Source organism: Harpia harpyja, chromosome 12 (genome assembly GCF_026419915.1).
Source record: "Harpia harpyja isolate bHarHar1 chromosome 12, bHarHar1 primary haplotype, whole genome shotgun sequence".
NCBI classification, from domain to species: domain Eukaryota; kingdom Metazoa; phylum Chordata; class Aves; order Accipitriformes; family Accipitridae; genus Harpia; species Harpia harpyja.
This window is the reverse complement of record NC_068951.1, coordinates 7726319-7754277: the sequence shown is the minus strand read 5'-3', so window position 1 is coordinate 7754277 and position 27959 is coordinate 7726319. Positions and strand designations below refer to the sequence as shown.

The window sequence follows — 27959 nt, the reverse complement described above, 5'->3', positions numbered from 1 at the left end:
GGTGCTTCCCCCAGCGTCCCTGCTGGTATTGGGCTGTGCCGTGAGCTGAAAACTTCTGTTTGTCTTTGTGTGCTTCCAGAAGCACCCTTGGGTGTCAGCAGCTGGCGAGGTTTTTCCTTACTGGGACCAGCAAGGAGGGGAGACGCTCCGGAGGGGTGTTTGCAAGCAGAAACCGGCAGCGCTTCCCACCGAACAGGACCAGAAGACGGACCCGTTTGCTCGCAGGGTCTTCGCTGGGCCCGGTGGGGAACCAGGGGCCAAACCCCCCGGGCAGCCCCTCACCGGGGGGGGGGGGGGGGAGAGTGGTGGTGGCCGGAGGGGCTGGAGGTTGTCAGATGGAGTTTAGATGCGGGTCTGGAGCCCGGCTGTGCAGCCACTAGATGGGAGTGCAAATATGAGTCCTGCCTGGTTCTTCCGCTGCCTGCAGGAAGCAGGAAGGGGAGCGGGCCGGGGGCTGGGGTCGGGGCCCCGGGCAGCCGGGCTTCGGGTGCTTAGGGGAGCAGGAGGTGCATTTGGGGGTGTAAAGGGCAGGCAGGGCGGTGAGGATGGGGCGGGAAACTCGTCGTAGGGTTTTCTGTGTTCATACGGGCACGTCTGCCCCGAAGGGCTCTGCTAAAGATAGCTGGGATGGGGATTCGCTTGCTGTGCCGTGCTGCGAGCAGGAGCCCGCTGCAGGATTTGGGGCTGTTTGGGCCCAAAGGGAGACTAAACCCTCACTGTAACCACCCGTCCCAGACGCAGCCTGGGTAGCGTCTCCCCAGCGCGTATAGCTCCCAGGGCAGGCACCATCCGTGTGAGGATGGTGCCAAATCCACTCTCCCATCTCCTCCGCAGGTCTCTTCTCCTCCTGGCCCTGTGGTGCTGCGTCCTGGGGGGGAGGCTGAGGACATGGTGGTCCTGCGGGCTGGGCTCTGCCCTGGTCTCACCGAAGAGATGATCCAGCTTCTCAGGGCGAACGGCATCAGGACAGGTAACGGAGCGGCAGCGGGGTCTCCGTTTGGGGAATGTCATCCCCTGCACGTTTGGGGTGGCACCGTGCTCTCCTCCTGTGCGGGACCCATCTGCCAGGCTGGGTGGTCTGGGCTGTGGGGCAGCCCCTGGAAAATATCTCCCGCCTCTGTGGCTTTGGCTTGCAGCCCAGAAGCTGCAGTGGGGAGTTTTCTTAGAGCCCTGCAGAGAAAAGGAGGGTGGGCGCACGTTGTCTGCCATGAGCACGCTGGGTATTGACTGCAGGAGCCTGGGGGGCTGCAGCTCCAGTCCCTGTGCCAGGGAAGGGCACCCTGTACCCTGGAAGGGTGGTATTGGTGCAATATCCCTCCTGTGTCCTCCTTGCTGGGTGTCTTCTGAGTCCTTCTGGGTGGATATGATGAGTCAGGACTTCTCCATAGGAGCAGCAGAGTGTTAGGACACGGTGGGGGTCTCTGCAGAGGCTCTTTGAGGGGCAATCAATTGATGGCTTCTAGAAGTCATTTCAGGAGAGTTTGTGAATTTTTCCCTCTGAAAAATGCCCAAGTTCCTGGCACACTGCACCCTGGGCACCTCCTGCTCTTAGAGGGGGAAGGAAAGACTTCAAGTGGATTCTTTACTTGCTCTGAGAAGCTGGATTAGAGCTGAGAAAAACACCATTTTATTCTTGTTAAATGGAGTCTGTGAGATCCTGTGGGTGCTGGAGCCATGGATTTTGTAATCCTTGTTTTCCCTATAAGAATTGCTTTTTACCACTTTTTTTTTTTTTCAACCTGTAACATACATACCTGTCTGAAAAAATGAATCTTGGAGTGGTTCCTGGGAGCAGAGATGGGGCCACTGGTTGTTCTAATTTCTGTGGCTTTAGCCCTTCCTGGCATGCCCAGGGCTGGCACTTCGGGTCAGTCACTAGCCCTGTGAGGCTGTGGTACGCTGGCAGAAGGGGACTCTCTAGGCTGGCCCTAGCTATCAAATGGCACTGGGCAGCTCTTGAGCAAAACAGGGAGAATTTTTACCAGTTTCTCTCCCTGATCTGTTTTGCAAGAAACAATTTGTTTTGCAATGGGTAGCAGGGCCATCTCGGAGGAAAAACTCCAATACTTCATTTTGTGGGGCATCCTGCTCATCCACTTGAAGTGTTGGCAGAGGGCACACACATTTTGCCTGTTGGTGCCCACAGACAGGTTTTGTTTAAGCTGGTCGTGTTTGTGGTCTGTCCAGGTTTGGCTTCCAACTTCTTGTTCCTCATGTTATTTGCAGTGGTGGACTTTGTGTCATCAGACCTGGAGGATGTTGCCCAGAAGTGTTCCCTGTCTTACAAGGTAAAGGGTGACTCCGAAGTCCTGGTACGTTAACTGGGGAGCTCAGAGCTCTTCAGCTCACGGCTTGGATGGGCTTGTCTGTGGGGGGACCTTCTGCAGCAGATGTTTTTGGCCCTGGACTTCCTCAGTCCCGTTTCCAGACATCTCTCTGCCCACCAGGCACTGGTTGCAGTGAGACGTGTGCTCCTGGCCCAGTTCTCTGCCTTCCCCACCAATGGAGCAGACCTCTTTGAGGAGCTCAAGAGCTCCACGGCCATCCTGCCCACTGGGAGCCCAAGGTGGGTACATTACCCGGCGAGCCAGCAGGTCTGCCTGGGGCTGGGCTTGCTGCAAAAGGCCATGGTTGCCCAGTGCAGGCTTTGAATTTCAATGTGGTGATGCCCTGAGCAGGCTCAGTGGTGTCCAAACCATCCCCAGCAGCTGTTCTAAAAACTTCCAGCCACAGCCTGGCTCTGCCTTTTGTGAACAAGAGATGAGTATTCTTCATGTCCTGTGGCTGCAAAGCCAGCCGGTCTGTGTCGCTTGAGGGAATGACATTGCCGTTGTCCTTGCACACCTTTTGCAAAGTGGTTGTGTGTCTTGCTTCCAGACTAGACAGCATGCTGCCTTCAGCCTTTCTCTTGAGGGCTCCAGAGAAGAGGGTTATGAGTCTGGGGGGACTGCTGAGTGATGATGGTCCAAACTGTCTAGATCAGGCATGGAAATGAGTTACTCTAGTGCATATCCTTATTTCTTCTTCTTTTCCCCTGTCGCCTCGCTGGGTTGTTACAGTGACTATGCAGAGAAACCCTGGGTATTCAAACCTTGCTCCCAGGACCACAGCTCTTCTCTAGCTCAGGACTATCCTCTTGTAGCCCCCACGCTGCAGATCTGCTGTTGCCCACCATGTGGAGAGGGAAGATGGGAGGGAAGGAGCAGAGCCTGAAGCACTTGTCTGCATTTGGGAAGGGGACTCTAGGGACGAATATCTGGGGCCTGCTGCTTCCTGATACCCCTGCCGTTCTGGCTGAAGGGGTGTTGATAATCCCACCTTGTGTTCAACCTCTAGCCTGGACCAGCTGCTGGACTCCGGGCTGTACACAGGGGAAGTGACAGAGCTCATGGGAGCGCCAGGCAGTGGGAAGACGCAGGTGAGTGGGACGGAGGAGAGGGGAGAGGACAAGTAGGGTGAAGATGATGCCTTCAGGCAAGTGAAGCAGAGAGACCTGGGAGGTCTGGCTGATGCCCAGTCCCTGCCTCTCCAGGTGTGCCTGGGCATTGCAGCCAGCGTGTCTCTTGGCCTCAAGCAGCATGTCCTGTTTCTTGACTCCACGGGGGGGTTCACAGCCTCCCGACTCTACCAGATACTTCGAGCCCGGGCAGAGGATGGAGAAGAACAGGCAAGTTCCCCTGGCGCTGGTCCCTCCACTTGCACTGAAACTGCCTTGGCTCTTGCCCGCAGACAACCCTCAGAGATGGTTTGTCTGTCCAACTCTGCCTTTGTCCTCAGGGGCTTTTTTGGGTCCAAACTCTTCCTCCCATGGCTGGGTGGGTGCCGTGCTCAGGGACAGACACTGCACTTTGTTTTTTTTTTTCTCCTGGGGAGAAGGGGAGGGCTTGCTGTAGTCGCTCACACTTTCGTTCCCTGAGCTCAATCCGCATTGCTACTCCCATCAGTGCAATGGGGACAACGGTGTTCATGGGGTGGAGGCAAATGTGGAAGACATAAGGGTCCCTGGCTCCATGGCATGGTATAAATGCAAAGAGCTGGTAGCAGCTGGAGCTGGAGGGAATGAGGCTGTTGGTGATACCACTTTGTGCCGCAGCTAGAGGCTCTGCAGCGGATCCAGGTGGTCCGTGTGTTCAACATCTATGAAATGCTGAGCGCCTTGCAGGAGCTGCGGGATCGCCTCTCCCAGCAGGTAGGAGTGAGGGTCTGGGCCCTTCTCCCTTCCCCACTGCTGCAGGAGGGCTTGTGTGCCTGATGAGTGATGCCAGATCTCCCTGCCCTGGGGACGTTTGAGCCTCTGTGCAGCTCACGACCTCCAAAACTGCAGGATTTGTTACTCCACATTGCACACAGTGCCTCCTTCTTCCAGGTTGTGAGCTCCATGGGACCTCTCAAGATCGTAGTGATTGACTCGGTCTCGGCTGTGATTTACCCGCTGCTGGGCGGCAAGCACTCAGAGGGTGAGCTGCTTCGTTAGGATGTGCAATGAGGTTGCAGACCTCTCTGCTCGTCCTGAAGAGCATCTTCCTTCCATGCTTGCTGTGCCTGGAGCTGGGGCAGGACGGATGTGGGTGCGACTGCTCCCAGCTTTTCCTTTGGGACTGGATAAAAGGAGAATCTGTTTGCAGTGTTATCAGCAAACATTCAAGCTGGCTGTGGCTGTGCAAGCTCATGCTGGTGGTCTGAAACCCAGCCAGGGAACAGAGGAGGCACTGAACTGTTTGTCCACAGACTAAAACCTCTGCTTACAGTGTCACAGATACATCATGGTTGCTGGCACAGTTTGCAAAGCTCCCCGAGGCTCTTTCTGCCAGAAAGGACCATAAATCAGGAGTGAGGGGCTTTCTGCTGGCTGAGATGCCAAGGAGGCCCCTCAAACACCTTCCAGAGGGTCTTGCACACCTGGGTGGCAGCCAGTGCTATCACAGGAGGTCCCCTTGAAGCCATGGGCTGTAGGAAATGAAGCTGTGAGCTGGAGTCCTGTACCTGTTAAATCAACCTGGCCAGCTTTGTCTGGAGCTCCTGGTGCTTTTGTAGGGTTTTTTGGCCTCAGGGCTTCTAAGATGGCAAAGGAGGGGGTGGAACAACTTGGGAATTGCTCTGTCCATGCAACATCCATTTGGCCAAGGTGCCGTGGAGTGTGCAGTTGTAATGGGTACATTGGGGTGCTGGTAATGGAAATGGGTTGAAGGTGTCCATGAACACCAGCACTGGCACTAAATCTAGTGCTCATGCAAATCTAGATGTCACCTGCTTCCAAAATGCACTTTGGGGGTTGATCCCCAAACACCCAAAAGCTTTGTCCCCCGCCAGGTTTGGCCATCATGATGCAGCTGGCCAGGGAGCTGAAGACACTAGCCAAGGAGTTCAGCCTTGCCGTTGTGGTGAGTGTTGCTGCACCTTGTCCTTTGCGTGCTGGCGTGTGCCATGGCGAGGAGCCCTGGAGAGGCTTTGGAGCCCCTGGGAGGGGGGACCCAGCTCCCAGCTAAGCAGGAGCAAGAGGCCTGTATCCCACGGTGCTCTGCTCCCTGATGTAGCTCTGCTTCTCTGCAGCCTGTAGATATCTTGTTCCAGCAAGTGTGGAGCAAGAACAGGGCTGCTTTGGTGCCTGCTTTTATTGCTGTCTTCAGCCAATGAGGCATTCACTTGATTGAGCAAGGTAGAGTTAAGTACAGACAGATTGAAAGGTTGTTTGTATTTATTTTTGATATAACACCATTCATTTAAGGGGCTGGCCAGCTTACTAAGTAACCTCTTGCTTAGTTACCTTGGAGGAACTGCAGGGCATTGCATCATCCAGAAGGAGCTGGGCACTGGAAGGGGGCCCTGCTCTAGTCCTCCCCAGCTCTCGGCCAAGCAATTGCATTTGCTTCAATGCACCCAGACAAGTTGCTGGAACCACAATTAAGGTGTTTGAATTGGGAAGGCCACAGCAGAAAATGGTGGTCTGCTGAACCTGGCACTGGAAGGCATTGAGACAGTCCTGCCCTTTGCTCTGATTAGCAATAAAGTGACAAGGATGGGGTGCCTGGAAGGACGCTTGGAGGCTCCAGGTTAAACTTTGCAGGTGGCTTCAGCACCAGGAGTCACTGCAGCTTGCAGATATGAGTGAGCTCCTACCTGAGTACATGTCTGGGACAGTTGCGTGGGATACGTTTAGAGGGGATGGCATAGGTGTGCTAAGAAGGAGGGCTCAGGATGGAGAAGAAAAAACTTCATAGAAGTAGCAAACTGGCCATTATCTCCCGGCGATCTCCGGTGTTTCATTACACTGAGTGGCACTGCTTTTCCCAGGCACCGATTAGCCTGTTTGTGTTGCAGGTGACTAACCAGGTCACAAGGGAGAGCAGCACCGGTCCGCTGAAGCCAGCCCTCGGCCGCTCCTGGAGTTTTGTGCCCAGCACCCGGGTGTTGCTGGAGAGCAAAGAAGCCACCTGGGAGAAAGCCACCACGCAGCGTGTCGCTTCCTTGGCAAAGTCATCCCGGCAGGTGAGGCTCCCTGGACCAGTCCTTCTGGTAATGGAGGAGAAGCTATGTGACATGGACCTGGCTTTGGAGCAGAGGGAGGCTCCTTCTTGGGGGTAGGGCAGGATCAGGCCTCACTGGGTGACCCATGACGATGGAAGAGGAGCAAATGCCAGCCTGGTTGTATGCTACGGAAGAGAAGAGCATCTCTTCCCAACAGCCTGAGCTTGTATTTTATAGGCATGTTAAATGAGTGGCACCACTTCCAATCCAGGTCATTGTGTTCCTTGTGCTTGTCTCGCTCTCCTGATTGCATGTGGGCAGAGCTGGCTCTGACACGTGCAGAGGTGACTTTGGCTTGAATCCTGCCGATGTACGGGGCAGTGCTGCCTGGGCCTCCTGGCTCTGAGCCCGCTCTGTGGCCTCATCCAAACGGGTTTGGATGTGGTGGCATGCTGGACAGCAAAACACATCCTGGATGTGCTAAATAACAGCGTGTCTGGGGATATCTTGGAGCAAGATGTTCTATCTTTACTAAATTGCATTCTCTATTTGTATCTCTGTGTTCAGCAGACCCACTTAAAATGAGGGCACCAGCAGAAAGAAATCCTCAAGGGGATATAACTGGGGATTTTTGGCTCTGGGGCAGGTGATGGAGTGATGTACAGGTTTGCCCTTAGAGTCCCAGCAGTGTGAGGTGAAGCTCCTCTCTGTTTCTCCTTGCAGCCAACAGGGATACAGGTGGAGCTGGATATTGGAAATGGTGATGTGCAGGAGCTGAGCCCAGCAACACCGACACAGGGGCTCTGATGTGGGTGGAAAAGCAAATGTCAAGGTCCAAGAGAGCTGCAAAAAAGCAGACAAGCACACAGTTTTACAGACTGCCTCAGAATCCTGTAGCCCTGGGAAGGACCAACATGAAGAAGCTCTTGTTCTTCTGTGCTGCAGGGAAAATGAGTGTGGGGTTCCCTGGAGATCTCCTTGCCTCAGCAGATGCTGCCTGCAGTGGCTGGGCTGTGTGGGCAGCATGACAACTGGGTTCTCTCCTCTGCTGCAGGCTTGTCTTCAACCAGCAGAGCCAGCCCTGCCCTAAGGTGTTGGCCTGGGACCAGCTGGCACGTCCCTGCGCAAACCCATGACTCCTCGTGCTGGGTTTGTTCCCCCATAACTCGCTGCCCGATAGTCCTTGGGCAGTCCACTGTGGTCTTGGTTCTGAAATTAAAAAATGTTGTACACTGCTGTGGTTGTTGAGAGCTGGAATTCAATTAATGGCAACTGCTGTTAACTTAACTAAAATTTTGAGGTTTAGTCCCTAGCAGGACTGGGGTGGGACATGCTGTTGATGAGCCGAGACATAATTGGGTGCTTGATCTGACCACCTCCCCAGAGTAACACCAGACCCTGTAGGGAGCTGCTGATATTTTGGGGGCACTACTGTGCTGCATAAACAATTGCTGTTAACTGATGGTTATGATCTGGATCAGCTGGGGTGGATGAGTCCTGACTGACACCAGCTGTCCCTGTCTAATGCTCAAGGGCCTACTACTCAATTGCATGTGGTGAAGTTTAAAATAATGTCTCCTTGCTCCAGTGCTTTCCAGCTGCTCTTATCTGCTCTGGGCAACCTCCTGGGGGCTCATGCAGTGCCAGGAAGGAGATGGGAGGCTGGGATGGAGCGTGGCCTCTCCTCTTGATCCCAGATGCCCTAGTCACCCTTGCCCTCTGCTTAGTAAGAAACCTCCTTGGCAGGTGAGCTGAGCTATGGCTTGCACTTCCAAGGCTGCTGATGTAGATTTTGGGGGCTGGGACTCATCAGGGCATGCTTGTTAAGCTAATAACACAGCAGTACAGCTCCTGGAGCCTTCTAAGGCTGTGCTGGGCAAAAAGGAATCTGATTTAGCCAGAATTTGGGTTCTAATTTCTCCAGAGTAGACATAACACTGTACAGCCCTGTATTCTGAGCAAATAGCTCCTGTAAGGAAGGGGTAGCTGAAAGGGGTATGTGAAGGCACATTTTGGTTTCCCAAGAGGTCTCAGCACAGATTTTTGTTTTGCACATCTCTGACCTGTGCTTCCTGCGAAACCACCGAGCCCTCAGTGCTCCCAGGGCTGTGATTTACGGGGTGGGTCTCGCCTCTTCCATCGTAGCCACCCAGCCACTGCAGCCCCGTGCACGTGGCTGCGGGAAAGGCTGTCCTCCCAGCGGGTCCTGCCCAAGGAGGGGAATGTGCCAAAGCAACGTGAGCTGTACCATTGAACAGTTTTCCGTAAAAATAAATGTATTTTAAAGTTGTGTATTTATTTGCACTTCTGGGCTTTCCAAGCTTGGGAGGGGAGGTTTGGCCCCAGGGATTGCAGCCTGGCTGGCTGGGGCGAGGAGGAGCATGGTTGTCCTGTCCACTGGAGACTTGTGCTGATGTGGCTGGTCCTTACAAGCAGAAAGTTTAGCTTGTTAGGTGTCTTGAAGCTGTGAAGAAAGAGCTGGTACCCCCAAGTTTCAACCAAAACTGTGCGCTACTATTTTATCTCTCTACCTGAGGTTCTGTAGGGGAAGCAAAGCTCTCATGGAGAGTGTGGAGCAGGGGAAGAGCCAAATAGAAACCTCTTTGGTTATGTTTGAACCAAGGGGGCTTTCTCGCTGCCTCCTTCCCCTAACTAGCAGGAGGATGAGAAAGGGAACAGCCTGCTTTGAACTCTGCATCTGCCTCGGCGTGAGACCAGCCACGCGCCCAGCGTGCATCTTTGCCGTGGCCCCCAGGAAATGACAGAAGAAACTCTGCTTTTGCACTTAGTCACCGGGCAGCAGTCATGGGACCGTGATTCAACAGGGATGGTGCCGGTCAGTCGGGAAGAGACCGGGGAAAGGCAACGACGTGTGGGCTGTGCTCCTCCAAATCTACCTATCCCAGGCTTTCAGGCATAGAGGTGACTTGGGGGGATTTTCTCTCCTTGGCAATCAGCTAATTGCAGCTGTGGGAGTTTTATGCCCTCTTGGGAAGAGCTGGATAGGTTGGGGAGGACAGCGTGGTACGGGGCACGGCTGAGCTTCGGGTGGCAGCTCCTCGGCTCCCAGGTTCGCCGCTGAGGTAGGCAGCATGCGTGCGAGGTGACGGCGATGTCCTGAATTTCTGGCTGTGTTGCTGCAGGGAAGGCATTGCTGTGGATGCTGGTTATTGCTCGGTGTGGGGACAGCAGAACGTTTCAGGCTACGGGAATCTATTACCTGATCTGGAAAAACTTGACTTCTTACTCAAGCTGATTTGCCCTAAATTTGCATAGTAAAATTAGCCTGAAAAGAGTTTCTGACCTAAATATCCTAATTCAGCCTTTCTCCTCCATGCTCAGACAGGCACTTCTGCAACCCTGTAAGACAGGGCCTGGCTGTGCCAGCGCGCACAGGGATGTCCCCTCTCCCCACTCCTTCCCGTTGCCTAAATCAGCTGGAAAACTGCTGGAAAGGGCTGGGGCGGGGTAATAAAACCCGTCCCAGGGCAGACAGGGCACCCCTCGCCCCAAGCAGTGGGGATGCCTTTTGGCACTGAGGACTCATTTGCCCTTGATATGTATAAAATACATATATAACCATGTGTTTATATGTATTGTGCGCATATACGTATATATGGGGGGGATGTACATGTCTGTGTCTACCTGGCTGTGTGTATATATGTATATATGGGTGTACCTGTATGCTTCCCGTGCAATGCAGCTAAGCCCCCGTGCAGACAGCAGAAACTCCTCCGAAGCACATGGGACCCCCCCGGGCCCCCCTCCACCCCCCACCCGCCGGGAGCGGGTCTCGAACCCGCGTCCCTCGGATCCGCCGCGCTCCGCGGGCGGCGCTGCTCTCTCGGCCTCCTGAGGGCGCTAGTGAAGCCGCCGCGCCGCCAGGGGCGGGCCGCCCGGTGCGGTCTAGCTCGCTGCTCTATGACCGCCGCTCTGGCCGGTCTCTCTGTGGCCGGCCGCCGCCGCGGTGGGCAGTTGCCATAGCGCCGCCGCCGCCGCGCCCCGCGGAGGGCTCGGGCCTGACCCGCCGCCCGGCCCGGCCCCGCCGCCCTCTCCGGGTCGGGGCTGCCGAAGGAGGCAGGTGAGGGGGTTGGGGTGCTGCTAGTGTTTGGGGGGGCTGCTAGGACTTGGGGGGGTGCGGCGGGGGCTGCCCGGTTTGGGGGGGAGGGAGGGTGAGGCCTTCGCGGGGGGGGGGGGTGAGGCCTTCGGGGGCGGGTAGGGCAGCGGGCGTGCTGACAGAGTAGGGAGGGTGGGTGCATGTGGTAATGGGAGGTGGTTAAATGTGGGGGCCGTGAGGCAGTGGAGTGGCCGCTGAGGGTGAGCAACGGGCTGTGGGTCTTGTCAAGTGTGGGGGGACATGGGGCAGGAGGGGGCTGCCAGGGCTTGGGGGGCACGGGGCAGGGAGAATGGGGCTGCTCGCACACCGGGGGTGGCAGGGGGACAGGGAGAGGCTGGGAGGGGGCTGCGAGTGCCTGGATTTTAGTTTTGGGGAGATGGGGTGAAGGGGCTCCCTCACGGGGAGCGCTTTCCCTAACAAGGGCGGGTGGGACTCAGGTACAGCCTCTTTTCTCTTGTTTAGAAAGTGGCATTCAGAAACTCTTTCCTTTTTTGAGTTATGCTCCCAAAGGCACTCTGAGGTTTAGTAGGTTATTCTGGTCGAAATGCTGTAAGAACTGAGGAACAGTGGATAAGTGCCAGCCTTCAGTACAGCTCTTTGCTTAAAGTCTTGCTTCTTTGCATTTTACCACGTTGAAGGTACTAATTTGTTTGGTACTGTGGCAGTGTATCTGGGGTGGGTGACGCTTCCTTGGTGGTAAGGACCCAAGTTACTTTCTTAATGAGGAACTCTGCCCCACTTCTGCTCAAAATCGGGGGTGTATGGCAAGGGTGAAAGCTGTCCAAGTCCTTCCTTTGCCACAGAAGGCAAAAGGAGTTCAGAAAATAAAAGTACTCGAGTGTTCTTCAGAACAGTTTGTTCCTGTGAGCTGGTCAAGGTGTTTCCTGTGGAGAAAGCGTTGACGTATTGTCAAATTGGTTTCTTACCAGTATTGCAGTGTGAGATTGCAGGTTAATAAATGTAAACTCTCTGCGGTGAGAACGTGCACGCAGTCCAGTCTGAGCCTTTACAGATCAGGGACTTGGCAAAATAGCTAAGGATGAATGCGCTCAATGTTATGACCATATGATAAATAAGCTGTTTCACTTGATAGTTTCATGTGTTTTCAAACACTGCAAGGATGGCCAGGCTTACTTAGATACTGTAGAGGTAAGTATAATATTAAAGTATAGACAGGAATGTTTTAGTTTTATGGTACTTTGATTAAGATACGTTCAGGGTAATGTTTAATTTGCTGAGACATAAAAAGGTTTTGTTTGTGTGTTTTGTTTGAGCTCACTTCCTCCTCTCCAACACAAAACGTATCTTCTGTGAGTAGCCCAGGAGGTCTTGGAGGTTGGTTTTGGAGAACTGTTTCACAGCAGTGTAGGAACTTGTAGCAGTTTTCTGTTCTTTCAAACCTGATTATGGAATTGGTAAAGAACTTAGTGGGTTTACAAAATGCTTTTTTAGTTCTCCATTTCATTAGGATGGGAAGTGGCAGGTGCATTTATAAGGTGGCATTTTTTGTGTGTTTAAATTGTAGTGGGTTGCATTTCAAAACTTTGAAGCTCGTATTTTAAGATAAATGATAATTAAGGCATATACATGATTACATGAAACAAAGAAAAAGAGTATTAACCCTTTGTCATTTCCACTGTTACCTTGTTTTTCCAGAGCCGAGAAGTGGAACAGAAAGCTGTGGCCTTTAAATGTTGTTTCTTATGAATTCCAGATCCTTGCATTTAACTACTGCCAGCTGTCAAATACTGTTATCGCCTTAATATGTTTTGTGTTCACAGTGACGGGGAGGGGGATCTTGTATTCATTCTTTGTAAACATTACTGCTTTTGGTAGAACAATTGGGCCTAATGAAACAAAACAATTTACTTTGGCTATTGTCATGTTTTCTGTTATGGGCAATTCTCTCTGCTTGTGTGAATCCTGGTGCAGAGTTACCTGGCTGCAGCACTGTGTTTGCATATCACTCAGCTGGTAGCAATTGAACTTTTAATTAAAAGCTGGTTGCCTTGACATTGGTGTTCATGGGTTAATGCTTAATTGCTCAAGTTTTTGCTGAATTGGGTTAGTTTTAAAGACATCATTTAAGTATTGTGTTTAATTGTAGGGTAGAAAAAGTAGGCTGACTTTCAGTCAGGGTTAGTCTTTCTCATTGGCAGGTACATGTGATTGGGCTCTTGGGATTCAACTTAAAATGAGAGCTGAATGCAATACTCTGCAATGAGAGTACAAAGGAATAATATATATGAATTATATTTTGGGGTTGATGGTCACTAGTTGAGTTTATGACCCAAATCTATCTTCTTTTCTCCAGGCCTTCAGTTTTCTCTTTATTGTGGTTGACTTCAGTATGGTTTTGTGTTGTTTGTTGTTTTTAATTGTGTAGTTTTCACTTGTTGTATGCAACTTTGTACTACGGTTGGTTGTTTATAACAACTTAGAGAAATTGTAAACTCTTCAATCTGGCTAGAGCGTGATTTGAGTGGAATTGCCAGTGCTATATATAGAAGGGTTATTAAAACTTGTGCTTTAGACTTTGAACCAGCTTTTGCATGGTGGAAGGGTGGAAGCAGATTTTCACGTAGTCATCTGCTGTGGTGTTGTATCTATGTGCCTGCCTCTGACTCACCTAAACCTGTGTTGGAGGCAGGCTATAGAGCTAGACAGGCTGTGTGTCTGACCCAGTACTGCAGCTTTGCGTCCTCGCGTCTAGCCAGGTAAAATGCTGTCCTCATCTACTGCGTGTTGGTTTCACTGTCAAACATGTAGGAAAAATTGTGTTTAATTAGGTTTAGGCTACCTTCCCATCCCTTATAGGAATGGTGCATTTTCATACGTACATAGGATATCTCAGAGCGTCTCTTCTCTAAAGCCTTTGACCAGTCATGAGGGATACAGAGCCTGATCCAAAGATCAGAAATTAGAAAGTACGTTGAACCAAGTACTTGGTGCTTAATAAAAGCACTTTGCAGGCAGAAGGATAATGTGAGATGCAGATAATCGTGTGCCTGTGTCCCTTTTTTGGACACAACTGCGTGTGAACTGCTGCTGATCAGGGAAAGAGGACCTACTGGTATGCAGTAGTAAAAACTGAGGGAACTCAGTTCTCTATAGTCTGAGTTCTGACTACAAGCATAGCATGGCTTTCAATTACCTGAATATTGCTAGCAGTCCGGTGTGGGTTAAATCCTTGAGTATTGATCTAAATTCTCAGAGAAGTGTTACAGTCAATGCCATGGTAAGGTCTGCGCTGCTGCGATGACGCTGCTCTTTATCTGCCCGTGCTTTGTGCTCTGCACTTAAATGTATTCATGTGGTGCAAATATTTCTCCAGCCCTCCCCTGATTGCCTGCTTCCATTGCGAAACCCCAGCCAGTCTCCTGCTCCGCAAAGTAATGCCAGTCATTAGTCTTGATAGTACCTATCTGTGTCTCCCCATATCAAGCTTGTTTTCCTCCACTTCCCAGGGACTGTCATTACAAGAAGCCAGAAATTAGTACTTTGAACTTCCACCAACTGGCATTCAGGGAGCATGGAACACTTTGCAGGGATGAGTAAGTGTAATCTCTGTTTCACAGGTGGGGAGAATCGCATCACTGCTGAATTGATGTCAGAAACAGAACTTGTCTGCATGCCAAGTCTTCTAACCACCTGATGGTATGTCCCTCCAATGTCAATTATTCAGTCTTCAAAGAGCATTGCAAGGTTGAAAAATTACAATTTTCTTTAAGAAACAGAGTATGACTGTCAGATCAAGAATTCAAATTTTGTGTTAGTTTCTCCCTTCTTCTCAGCCAGTTTCCTCAGAACTGAGAGATGGCTTATTCTAACCTCTGAAAGCCCTTTTTTAATTTATGTTCCCATAAGGGACTTTCTTTAAAAAGAATTGTTATTTTCTGAGACACTGTTTATTTTTCTCAGTGTCTGTAAAATCGACAAATTCTTCATGTTAATTGCTCTTGAGGTTTTCCCTTTACTCCAAAATATTAATTAGGCTTCTTTCTCTAATGCCCTCTGGCTTCTCTGCCAAATAGTCTTGGAGTAGGAATTTCCACATTGTATTTCAGTGTAGACTAAAATATTAATTTAACATCAGCTTTTTTTTATGTGCCACCTTTTTATTTATATTCAGAAGGTTGTGGGATATGCTTATAAGAATATATTTAAGCAGCATATGCTTTGAATCTTTTCATTTAGCCTCTAGACTGATGTTAAGGGAGATTTTAAACAGGCAAATTTAAAATAGTCTCCTTTGGGAGTAGCTTGTTGCATAGTAACTTCTACTGCAGAAGGACAGTTCCTTTGGGCATTATATATTCTATATATAACATGGATAATTTCAAATTGCAGTGTCACAAGCAGCATCATTGAATCAATGCCACTTACTATGTGCATGAGCTTATATTGGTTTGGCTTGCTCCCCGAATGAGTCAGAAACCATAATATTGCATCCTGTGGAAGTCCAGACTGAAACTGATATGACGCCACTTTTTGTTGATGTCAAAATACCTTGCTCAGAAAGCAATTGCTACTGGCATCAGTGAATGACTTCCACGTTTCATTCACCCAGCTACTTTGTTAGAATCGCTCAGATGAATAAGTTCTCCAATGTTGTGTTTGAGGACATGCTCTGCGAGGTTGCGTCATGCATTGATAAGTTTTCTTCCATGAACATGTTGGTGCTTCTTAGGACTTTGCCTGAGCCACAGTTATTTGGAAAACTGCTGAGCAGTGGCGTTCCCGGGAAGGGAGGGTCAGTGAGCAGCAAGTTAATACTCTGCTGTATTATGGTGTTAGAATAGCTGGGCTGGAACCGCAACTGGTACTGCTGCTCTGTTGCAGTGAGGAATCCCTTCTCTATAGGATTGCCTTTGAATTTGTTTTATACATAGCTTAAAATGGAGCTTTTATTCATCTGGTAGAATGGGTTTCCTTATAGATACTTGGATTTAATAACCTGGAGGACAAACAGGCCCATGGTTTCCTCAACAAGTTTTAAAAATGACAAATTAATCGTTAAAAAAAGGGAAATGTTTCTCTGTTTAGATTAACAAAATAACTTACTGAATCCTTGAACCTCTTCCTATGCGTGCCCTGTATTCTGGGCTAGCAGCAGAGACGGATAAAATGTCAAGCTTGATAGATTGTTGGAGCTGGTTTTTGGTAGTTAAACAATAATGAAACTGTTACATGCTTGCAGGGAAACACTGCTCTCTGTGTGCAGACTTTGTCCTGGAGAAAGTTTCAATTGTTCCAAAGAAGGGCGATTTCAAAAATGCAGCTTCTGTGGCTAGTTGCACAGCTGTCTAAATTACTGGCTGTCTTGAGGCCATTACACAAGCATTACAAAATAGTTTGGAAACAGTTTATTTTTCAGATTCCAAATAAAGTGTAGATTTCAAAGTCCCTTTTGACTGTATAATCAAAAAAGTAGAAATTGAAGCTGCTGTTTATATAGAGACTCTCAGAGCTCAGAATGCAGGTTTCTTCCAGTCAGAGGCTGATACTTGCATAATTCATACCTTATGTTTCTCGGATTGAAGGGCTTATCAGTTGTTGCACGGGATCATGTATTTCCTTGTTTGTTTAGTCAAATCTAGTCCGTCATTGTGCATCTTTTTGTGCAAAGGGCTCTCAGGTAGAAGGAGTAAGATCTTGTCTCTTCTGCATAAGAGAAGCAAGAGGGAGTTGATGCAGGTATTTAATAAAAATAAAGCCCCAAACCTCAGCCTTCTTTTTGACAAACTTCTTGTTCTTTTTATTCCTGTTGTTATTTATACTTCTTGCTTCTTGTTACTTGCTTCTCTGACTTGAAGACAGATCACAGACTGTTTTTTGCAATGGAAATAACTAGATCAAGAATGTCATTCTGAGTGAAGTAAGAAATTCTTGAAAAGAATTTAAATACGTTGTTTAGCTTGCTGCTGGAGCTTCAGAAGTGAATTGCAATGCCTACAAAATGTGCATAGAGAATGCAGTTGGAATTCAAAGCACCAGTAAATGACTACTTGTATATAGCAAAATAATGCGCTTAAAAACAAAGTACTTGCAGCATTTCTTTTTATCTGCCGATGTCTGCCTTCAGAGACATCTTCAATCTGCAAATAGCTTTATCTCATAGTTGTGAGTGGTGCTGATAACATCTCTGAACTCTTCTGTGGGTGAAAACCCATTTAAAGATTTTTAAAATGTGTGTATGTTAGAGATAACGTATAGCACATTTAATACCGTTTTACCATTTTAGTTTGCTCACCTTTTGCTGCATTAAATGCCATTTGTATCACATTTTCAAACAATGTGTTCAGCTGCATATAATGAAGCCTTTTCATAGAAGAGAATGCAGGCCAAACCCAAGCCTAATTCATGAAAGGCTTTACTTTGTCAAAGTGAAGTAAGATGATCATTCTTGGAATGAGTCCTGTCTCTTTGTCAGTGTTTTGCAAGTGGTGTTCTGCTCAAAACCTAAGTAACTTGGTAAGATATTATGGAGGCCTAAGCTTGTTTTTTTACTTCTGGATGTGACTCTTAATAATACAAACTAAGGCTTTTATTGCTCTGCCTGGAATAACAGATGCGAGCTTGAAATTAAATCTGTAATAAGTGGTAGTATTTCCTAAAAATTCCCCTAATAGAAACAAATGTGAAGAAAAGGATATAAACTATTACTGTCTACTCTATACTTGCCTGATCAGCTTTAATCCTTGATTATGGAGGAAACAGTCTAAAAATATTTATGGAACCTTCTGAACTTTTAAATGAAAAGGAATTTTTACAACATTGACAGAAGATTTGAAATCTAAAATCCTAGATGTTTTTCTAAACAGCAATTTGATAGTGTACTGCCTCCTTCAGATGTTATTCTTGTCTCAAGTACCAAGAAAGTCTGTCTGTTTTTGTTTTTTTTTTTTACAAGGCCAGATTTGTCAGTGACGCTTTTTTTTTTAGTTAAAATGCCTCATTAAGTAAAAACAAACTTTTTGAGCAATATTTTATTCTGCATGTTACCATAATTTGCACTGTGAACTGGTAAAGAGTTAAACAAACCAACCCCAACAAAAGGAGGCCAAAAAACTAACTGTACTTGCATTGTCTTTTGCACTTGTGTGAAACGAAGTTGAACTCAAAATCATCTTGTCTGGTCTTTTTTTTTTTTTTAAATATTTATGTGTGTTCTAACGTGAAATTGTTAGGATGCTCTGCAGAAGTGCAAGGAGGTTGTTCACTATAACTGTTTCCTCCCAGAAGTGCCTTACTTCTGTGAGCTGTGATAGTTCTCTGAAAGTATTTAATTCCATTGTGAATACAGTACTGCTTTAAAGAAATGAAATATTGACTTGATTCCATTCCCTGATGAGGTATTATCTGTATTTTACTTATGGAAAACTGAGGCACAGAGAATTGAAGTGGCCTAGATGCACAGAGTGTCTGTAACAGAGCTAGAAACTGAAACCAAAAATCTTCAGCCCCAATTGTCCCATATTATTTATCCCATTATTAATCTGAAAATAATTACCTGATAGAATTTGTTGAACTTCAGGTCTTTTTTTTTTTTTTTTTTTTTTTAAATAGGAATAACTGGTATGTGATTTTGTGTGTGTTTAATCACAAATGGGGCAGTTTCTGCTGAACTATTGAGCTGAAAACAGTAGAACTCAAAATGGAAGAAAGTTCATGTTGATATTATCAGGTTAGTGGTGGAAAAGATTGTGTTGCAGGAAGCTTCTTAGCAGCAAAGTCATGTCTGCTTGTGCTGAAATGCCAGATAAATTCTTATTTGTTTGGGATCTAAGAACAGAAGTGAAGATGTTTTAAGGTTTTATTTAAAAAGTAAGTGTTTGTTGTTAAAGGGCTGTGTGAAAGTACAAGACACCATAGTATCTGTTCCCAGCTTCCATGATGGTCGATATGTTTATTTTCTTAATGCCCCAACACCAGGATTTAATCTAATACAAAAATCTTGTCTGTCATTTTACAAAGCAAACAAACCCAGAATGGAAAGAAGTGCTCCTCCCAGTTACAGAGAAACAAAATGAAACATGATGATGCCTGTGTACTGCAAAGGTTGAGATAAAAACCCCAACAAACCCAAGGCAAATTAAACAAAATAAAATAGATTTATTGGTTTATAAAACCCAATGATTTCTGGAGCACTGACTCATGATGTCTGAATGCTTGGGCTTGCCAAAAGCCATGAACTGAAATGTGACCCTAAGTCTGCTTGTCGGCTTGGGCCATATATGGGAAGTTTCCTCTTCATGACAAAGATAGGGAATCCAGAAGATGCAGGTCCTTAAAGGCTGTTTGAAGCTTTCATTACCTAGTATTCTCTCAGTCTTGTTAAAAAAATATATTTTATACAGGTTGGATCCAACAATGATTCCATGTTCAGCAGTTCTGACTTTCTCCTTTGAACAACATAAATTGCAGCAGTTTTAGGTGAGCTGTGCCTTTAAATGATGCCCTGTTCTGCCTCTGTTGGCAGTTCACACAGGTGCTTAAAGTGCTTGACAAAGAATTTTAATGTTCTGCCATAATATATGCTCCTGTGTGAGCTCTTGCAGAATCTCCTAGGGATGTTAACCTTCAACTCAGTAACCAAAAATACAGGATAAGATGGCTATTGGGTTTGTTCGTGTTTCAGTTTGAATAAAGCCCAGATTACAGTTTGCATTGTTTTGGGTTTACTAGTCCTTAATGTTCTCCAGAGATTGAGGCTGGAAGGAGAGAGGCATGGCAATTGAACAAGGGCAGTGGTAAAGTAAACCAATTTAGAATTTTTCAGCTCTAGAAACAAACACTGTTGATGGTTGGAAATCGACTTTTTTACAACATCTGTCCCACGAATGTTATAAGTAGTTCATGCTAGTCCTACTGACAGACACTGGATGGTAAGGCTTGAACTTTCCCTCAGTTTTCAAGCTCTTATCCAGGGCTGCACGTAAGCAATTTTGAATTTCAAACGATTCAGTGCTAAATGGAGATTGGCACAAAAATAATAGTTAATATTTATGGAAATGGTTTAAGACTGCAATTTCACCTTTACTAACTTACTTCAAATGAGAGTGGGGTATTTTTCCTTATCCACAGATGAGGTCACTAAGCCATAAATAAACTGACTTTTTTATTCCGATATCTTTTGTTGTCTCAGTAACAAAACTAGTATTCAGTTTTTTTGCTTTTCAGTACTGTATTCAATATCCTGGATCTTTCTTTAACAGCTGACAAACTCATAAGTATTTCTGCGGTCTGGGAGAACAGAGCTTTCTACACAGTTTCAGATGTGACGTATGTGCTGGTCTTCGTACACGTCTACCGAAGGAGATAATATGCAGTTGCATTTTATTCTATTTCAGCACCTAGTTTGGATTTGAATTCGGATTAATTTGGAATAGGCATAGCTATGAAATGAGTCTGCAGTGTTTGTACTTGTTATGATGGGCCTCAATTATATACATTCAGATCTTTTTCAGTCTAGCCAAATAAAAATAATCTTTTTTTAGGCTACAGTTAAATAGGTTAGAGGGTGCCTACCAGTCTGCACAGATCTTTGTTGCGTGCAGTTTTACTGCATTTGCACTCTTCCACGTGTATGAATTCCATGGGGTTTAGGTTGATTTTCTACTAACAGCTCCCAAAATAAGGGCGGGGGGAAGAGTAGGCTTTGTGTGTGAAGAATTTTGAGGCTATCTTTTGATTTCGGGGGAGGCGGGGAGAGAAGAAAAAAAAAAAAAAGATTTAGAAGTTTACTGTTTAAAAATGAACCTGAAGCTTGGCATGAAAAGTAATTTACGGGATTTCCAACTGGTGTAGCTTATCAGCAAACACTCTTAATTCTGGGTGTCTGAGAGAGTGATAGCATGGAGTCTTCAGAGCATTAGCGCCAACTGCAATCCCAATTTTAGACAAACTTATTGTAATTCTGGCTGATACTGTACCACCTCCAACCCAAGCTCAACTGTTGGATGAATAACACTGCAATACTTAAGATTGTACTTACAACTGTCTCTATTTTGGGAACAGCTGCTTTAGAGTCCTTCATCTCTCTGAATCCTTGTACACCAGGTGGGATAGGGAGCTTCTGTGCACATTGCTGAAATTTGTGGTGAGATGCCTCCTGTTTTCTGTGTTCCTGCCCTGCCTCTGTAGATTGGGGGTAAGGGTTCTTCTAAGTTTGTGGAGCTGTGTCTGGGATAATGCCTCTCTTTCTCCTCTGTTCAACTGCCCCCATATGCTTGTGCTTCATTCCAAAGATGAACTGTTGATGAATATGTAATTTATCCAGTTGGAGAGAAACCTTCTGTCACAATGCAACAAGATGTGCGGCTGTCATCATAGGCCTCTTGGGCCAAGGATTTTGACAGAAATAACTTGATCTCTTTTTATCTGAAGTGGGAACTCTAGTGATATGATGAAAATACAAGTTGACATCCTTTCTCCTCCCTTTTTTTCTCCAGCTCCCTGCATTGTGCTCATTTAGGAAAAGAGTATCATTAAAGCCATCCAACAGTGGTTACCTTCTTCCATGGTGAAACCTGAGGTGATTCAAAGCTGTTCCCTGATGTCCCTGGTTAAATTGTGGAACTGCTCCTGCCTGTTTGTAATATCTGAATGCTGAAGTCATTTAGTTCATAGCAGTCTTCAGCACAGCAGGATCTTAGTTTGAGCAACTTTCTCTTTCTGGGCAATGTAAAATTTGCAGAGAGAGTAAGGTATTTGTAGCATTATGTTGTGCCTTTAGACACCATTTCTGGCTTTCAGGTGGGCACAAATCCAGCTAACCTCCTCCAGTTATTGCCATGTGGCTGTCATGGAAGAGTGGTCTAGGTGGGTTTTGAGATGAAGTCTGGAGAGTATGGAATGACGACCTCCTTTAAATAGAGCTGGTTAAAGAAGCTACAGACTTATTTAAATTTTCAGGTTTTCATTTAGCAATTTATTGCTCCATATTGCAATTACAATTTTAGCAGCTACCCACTGCTTGGAAAAAACAGCTAGCTGAAACTAAATCCAAGGAAGACTTGTAATGATGTGAAGGAACAGAGAAGAAAATTCAGAGCGCAAGCCAGCATTGACCTTTTTCCTCATAATGAAAAGGACTGATTGAAATGGTATGTGATAGTCTAGGATTCCTGGACTGCTCATTGCTAAAGTTTTGACAGAGAGCTTCCACTTTCAGTGCCACTTTTGTCTGTGGGACAAAGGATAGAGACACACATACACCCACGCAGGATGCTAGGAGGGTGGGAGTGGTAACAAAGTGGACTACTCTGGAATCTTGCTTCTCCAGAGTTTTCTTTCTTTTTCTGACTTGGTTCATGCTATATATTACAGCTGACTTAATTTTGTCATGCTGATGAATACCATACTAGTGTGAAAAGTGCACTGTATTTTTTAATTGTTTTTCAGCATAGCAGGAGGGTGGAAGGGAGATAGTGTATCTGAGATCACAGGACATTACTTGGGAAGAGGTAGGGACTAAGGAATTAAGATAGACTGGTTGAGAAATAATTTTCTAAAACTAGTCACATGATTTCATTAATCATGTTGTTTTGTTTTGTGTTAACTTGCTGGAAGAATGTCACTGACTTGCAAAAGAAAAAGGCTGCTGTTGAATTTCCCTCTTGGCACATGTCTAGAGACCTAATTACAGTTAATAGCAAGAAGAACTTTTTATCTAAATATTTTTCAGTATATAAAGTGCAATTTTGGGTCAAAATAAACAGTTTATATTGAAATAATACACGCCCCAGGTACCTGATTCCTTTTAAAACAAAACAGGATTTCCAAGCTTCTCATGTTAAAATTGGGAAAAGTTGTTTGGTTTTACTCGTGCTACAGAGGAGAGAGAAAGTGGGTGAGTGTTGAGTGTGCGATTCAGGTGCAAGGCTGAGAGTCAAGTGAGAGGGTTTCTGTTTCTGCCTTTGGAACTAGCTTCCCGTGCAATGCTCTATAAGTCACACAGCTTTCTAAAAGCACTTTCTCGATCTTAAAATGAAAATTGCAGCGCTCTAGTTTCAAAGAGGTACTTGAAGCTTAGATCCCTTGTGCTTGGAACAGTATTGGTGGGATTTGCTGATGGGCAAAGGTGCTTTCATTGAACATCTATCTGTAAATCTAACAAACAGAACATCAGCAAGTGTTGCTGAGAGTAAGCTTGCAAATCAAATTACTTAGAGCATGCTGATAAACACTGATAAAACTGCAAAATGTTCTTAGAATACCTACTGTATTTTTTTCATGTATTTGAGAACTCTAATTCTTAATTTTCCTCTCATTTAAGCAAATTTTCTAAGGGCTTACCTTGCAAATTATTTACTCCAATGTAAACCAGGTTATAGCAGTATAAAAGGATCTTTGTCTGCGGGACGGTTTCCTCTGTACCATGTAACTAGGAAGTTACTTTTGGTACTTCTCTTGGAATCAGCAATAATTTAAGGCAATAGCATTTCAGTGAAGTTTTGTGTGGCTGTCTCTGTGCTGAACTACTGCAGCCCCATTTCAGCTTTTTCCTGCGCTGCTTTGCACCCTGCCCCGATGGGCTACGCTGTTTACTTTCTGCTCTGTGGTAAATGGATGTCACTTCCTTGATTAAAATGCTGGTGTGCAGCCAAATTCTCTTCCTTTGGGCTCGCGCTCTCGGTGAAGCAGCGCACCTAGTAAGCACGCACGCTGTTGAATCCAGTTGTGTGCTGCGCTCCGGCCCCTGGCTGGTCGTGTTGGGATGTGCTGCATCTCCTGCCTTCTAAGACGCCTGGCGCTTGCATGTAGAGGCTTTTGAAGGCATCTCTGAGGTGGAAGAGCACAGATGCAGCTGTGTCATGCTGTAGTAAAGAGGGTCTGAAGATGGATTACCAGGAGGCACAGGCTGAACTACCAGCCATGTATTGTCCATGTCTGACAGGGAAGGTCTAGACAGCGTACGGGCATGGGGTGCCAGTATCAGCCTGTTCTGTCCATCGAAAGCAGCCAGTGGATGCGAGTATGCAGACACTGTTCCAGTACAACCGCTAGCCTTGATGTGCCTGACAGCATAGGCACTCTTGGATGCACAGAAGCCTGACCAAGACGCCACAGAAACTAACCTGGACACCCACTTCTGACTATGCTCGCTGCAGATTGACCTGAATATTCTGTCCTCTGCCTTCATAGCTGGCCAGTTTCTTGCCTGAAAAATTTTAGATTGACATCAAAGTTGCTGATCAGACTGGTGAGCAATCATGTATTTGTCTTTGTAAAGATTATTGGTATTGCATACTTAGATGATTAAGATGTGAAATGTCTCTAGACATTTTGAAAGCACAGAACAAAATGGAAAAATGTCTCCTCCCTCCATACCAAAATTTCAGTCTCTTCCCTCTGAACACTCAGGTTTCTAGCTGTGATACAGTGCTGATACTTATTTATGTATTTTTTCAAGATGTGCGTGCTGTCACCTTGGGCACACGTGAACTAGTATCTTTACTCATAAACAGTTTTTTTTTTTCCTATCCCTAGGTAAAAATATTATGTGCTCAATCCAATTGTTGTATCTGGCAAATTAGATTTACATGCTTTGTGATAGATAGCCAGGGCTGGTCCCCAGTCTTCATTTACTCATGCTTTGTACAGGTTAAGACACCACCTTTGCAAATGTCATGCTCAGACTGGCAACCTGCCTCCTTCCCTTGTGCCTCCTGCGAATGGCTAATTTGCTGACTTTTCCACCTGTCCCAACATATGGTTGCTCCCATTTATCATAATTCAGGTCTGTGTGCCTGTGACACAGGCTGATAAAAATAATACTTCATGCATGTCATTTGAGTAGATTATTTGATAGCTCTGTTACCAAGTAAATACTAATTTTTGACCAAGCAAGCTGTGAATTCAGTTTATAAGTGGTAGGTTGTTAGTGAAACTAATTTTAGCAAGGCATTTCTTATCAGTGTGGGTTTACTGAAAAAAAAAGAAAAAAGTAAATTGTAACAATGAGCAACCGTACAATGCTATTAATGAGGAACCAAGATGGTTAACTCATTAAATACTTAAATCATTGCAAAACAGCATTCATGAAAGTGGGATGTGATGAATTTTGCAGGGAATACAGCATGGAATAATAATGCAAAAGTAGTAATTTTAAATGTACTTCAGCAAGACGTCAGTATTTTAAAGCCACAGTGCCCTGTTCTGGCTTTCTGAATAGATTTCAGTGATCTTCAGGCTACTAGAAATGGCAGAAACTACTGCTTCTGTGAATAGCATTAATCCCAGTCTTGGTGCATTGCCTTGAAAGTTGTGTCTTACCAATGAATGTGGTTTTGCTGTTGTGGAGGCCACACAATGGATAACAGGTTGGATATGCATTGTTGTATAGCACCTGTACTTGAAGCACAGAGACCTTACTGGATTCTGCAGTTTGGCAGTTCCCTGGTATGTAGCAAAGAGTGAGAAGACTGAGACACTCTGCATTAATCTCATGGAAACTGCTGAAAAACAGGAGAGGACAGTTTGGGATCTTGGGGGGGGGGTCTGAAAGGTAGTAAGGAGGTAGTCAAGGAGGATGGCCTTTTGATAAATGAGATGGAAGGAGGAGCTTGATGGTTCAGGGAGCTAATAGAAAAGCAGCTCATTGTGGTGAGCAGTCTTCCTCTAAGTTAGGAGGTGTGAGGGCAGCTGATAGAGCTAATGAGGAAACATTATTGTAGGAAAGCATGCCCTAGCAAAGCTGCTATTTGTCTTGCATCTCCCTCCCTTTTTGGCACCCTTCTCCATTTGCAGTAGCCTCAAGGGTCATCAGCCCTGGTGTTCCAGTGGCTGAAGGCCTCTCAGGAGGAGGAGGAGTAGTACTTGTTGCTGTGGCTTCTCCTTGTGTGGGAGCAAAATCAGCTGCCCGTGGGAGCTCGGTTCCTTTTGATCCCTTAACTCAAGTGTCTTGTTGGTGCTACTGCATTCCAGCCCCCAAATTCCTGAGCAGTCATGAGAAGGAGAAAGCCAGACACAGTCATTGAGAGCTTTATTATACACAGCCGAAAGCTCAATGATTCCAAGAGCTGTTCCTTTCGCTTGTTCTAGTCCCTTATTGTTTGCACTCTTAGGAAAATAAAGGGAAATTTTATATTCAAACATAAACCACAGTTTTCCTATATGGCCAAAGCCTACCCTTTGACAGAAATCCACAAAGCGCGTGTAATAAATCCTGTGTGTAGACAGCAATCTCTGATACTCCAGCCAGCAAGGTTATGGCATTAATATGCATATATAGTGAGAACCTGAGTTCAGATTTTTTTTTTTAATGAAGATGGAAAGTATAAAAATCCAGGCTTGCATTATGAATACTATCTTCAACAGTGTACGGGAGGAAAACTTTGACGTCACTGGTATTTCCTCCAGAATTAAATCATGCTTGCAAATGTATACAAAACTCATGGTGATGTATAGAACATGTTAATGAACAGGTGGTGAAATGAATTTCACTCTTCTGTTTAAAATCAGTGAAGAGAATCACAGCATTCACAGCTTCATATGAAAAAAAAAAAAAAAAAAGGCAGTCCAGCAGAGCATGATAGAGTGCTAGCACTGCTTTGCCCACAGACCATGGCAAGCAACTCCCTGCCTCGTCCAATATTTATTGGATTTCTTCTGGCTTTTCCTTAAATAGACTCAAGACAGAAGATAAAACAATCCCCCTTCCCAAAAACAAGCCCAGCGTAATGATTGCCCTGTGGGTGGATGTGTTTGCAGGTCCAGGATAGACTGTTTAATCTTGCATCTCCACCCTTGGTGAAGCTCCTTCTCCCTTTGCTCTTGCAGATATTCCCAAGCACAACATGCAGTTACAATTTAGGGCAGGTACTTTTTGGCTGCAGGAAGTCATCTGTTGAGTGCCGGCCATAGACCTTTCAGTTTCCCAAAAACACACTCAGCTGTGTAGTTAAAACACTTATTTTCTGCGGCTCCCATTGGCCAGTCCAAGAATAATGAAGATTGCCAGTATCAGTAATGCCTGTAATGTTAGTCATGCCAGTAAGTCAACATCTTTTATTCAAGAAGTTGCTTGAGAATTCCTGAAATCTATGGTGGTGTTAATTTTACCAAACCTACATGTTCATATTAGTCAATTTACTGTAAGTATTTACCAAGCCCTGGAGCACAACAAAGAAGTAGCTCTTTCCACTGGTAAATTTTTTTGACTGGGCATTTATTTGTCACTTCAGCGTAATTGTGGAGCTCCTTGCATATAGAACAGCCACTCATCTGCAAAGGATTGACAGGCTTTACACAGGGCGGTGCTTTCTAGTTATGATGCTCAAACTCTGCCACATCTGTAACAACAACCCATCCGTCAAAGCGTTGCTTATGGAAATTGCCACTTTATGGATGGTACTGACCACATACCTCTGAATGGGTAACAAAATAAATGAGGGAATAATTAGGCTGTAGCAAACATTGTAGAGATACCTAGGAAATTGCCATCCCGAAATTTCACTGTGAAATTCTGCTGGCCACTACCAGTCCTCTCTCACTGGTCGTGCTTATTTCCTCAGGTCTGTTGTACAGAACAAAGGAAAAATCCCTCTTGAAGCAGCTGCCCAATCTTACCTGCGTTTCTTGTTGTTGTTGTCATCGTCTTAGTGCGGCTGTAGGCAGATAAGGAGACATTTTAGCATCTTAAGCCTCAGTCACATCTGCTTGGTAGTATAGCTGCCAGTTAGCAAAGCTTTGCCCAACTGGTGGCAGCATTTTAAGTTCCCGTGTAGCATCCACTGCATGTTCCAGGTATCAACAGTGTAATTCGTGTTTTTCAGCCATTATGGTCTGCTGGGAATTTGGAAATGGTGGTAGATATCTACAGAATCAGTTGGGGTGATGTTGACTGAGATGCAGAGCATGATGGCCACTGTCTGGACAGAGGTGGAAATGTTTGTGAGTTCCTTTTCTTGCCCTTGGAGCAGTCTAAGATGCAGAGGAGCAGGTTGCAGCATCGCCCAGGTGCTGTCCCCGACCTGTCCGCTGTGTTGAGAGACGATGGCTGCTGGCTGGCAGGTATCTCTCGGTGTGCCTGGAGGAGAATCCTGCTTTGTGTAACAGCTGACAGTGGCACAAAAGAAGTGTGGGATGTGTGCTCACACTGCAAAGTACCAGCTCAGCAGGAACCCACCAGCCTCCTGAAATGCTGATAGTGAAGTGAGAGCTGTCCGTTTCTGTGTGGCTATCAACCATCAGCACAAAGTGGTTTTCAGTGAAGCATCTTTGTCAATGTAGACGCTGCACGTAGACAAGCCCTAACTTAAACTTACACCTATACGTAGAGGTCCTTAAATAATTAAAACCTGACATACACTGGTACAAGCTGAAGTAGTGTGCCTGTGTTGTAGGAATGGCTGTCGTGTTTCCATGTGCT

The 27959-nt window shown here is 46.1% G+C and overlaps 2 protein-coding genes across 5 annotated transcripts in view; both read left to right on the top strand.

Annotated features, from left to right (window-relative positions):
* Positions 1–438: 438 nt before the first annotated feature.
* RAD51D (RAD51 paralog D) lies at positions 439–7701 on the top strand. 2 transcript variants are annotated; one of them, XM_052804595.1, is made up of 11 exons: positions 439–506; positions 835–970; positions 2227–2288; positions 2448–2566; positions 3337–3418; positions 3533–3667; positions 4094–4189; positions 4367–4457; positions 5311–5381; positions 6319–6486; positions 7189–7701. In XM_052804595.1, the coding sequence occupies exons 2-11, from the start codon at positions 889–891 to the stop codon at positions 7270–7272; spliced, it is 990 nt and encodes a 329-aa protein (XP_052660555.1). In that variant the 5' UTR covers positions 439–506; positions 835–888; the 3' UTR covers positions 7273–7701. The 2 variants fall into 2 exon arrangements, with proteins under 2 accessions (XP_052660555.1, XP_052660554.1); XM_052804594.1 differs by lacking the exon at positions 439–506 and having other exon boundaries at positions 618–970; positions 3533–3671; positions 4098–4189.
* Positions 7702–9332: 1631 nt separating this feature from the next.
* The window catches only part of RFFL (ring finger and FYVE like domain containing E3 ubiquitin protein ligase), a 33963-nt gene continuing 15336 nt past the window's right edge, over positions 9333–27959 (top strand). The window contains exons 1-2 of one of the 3 annotated variants that reach the window (XM_052802862.1): positions 9333–9548; positions 14161–14239. The gene's annotated coding sequence lies outside the window, so the exon portion shown is untranslated. Of the gene's footprint in view, positions 9549–10402; positions 10547–14160; positions 14240–27959 lie in introns of those variants that run through there. The other 2 variants (XM_052802861.1, XM_052802863.1) reach the window with 2 other exon arrangements.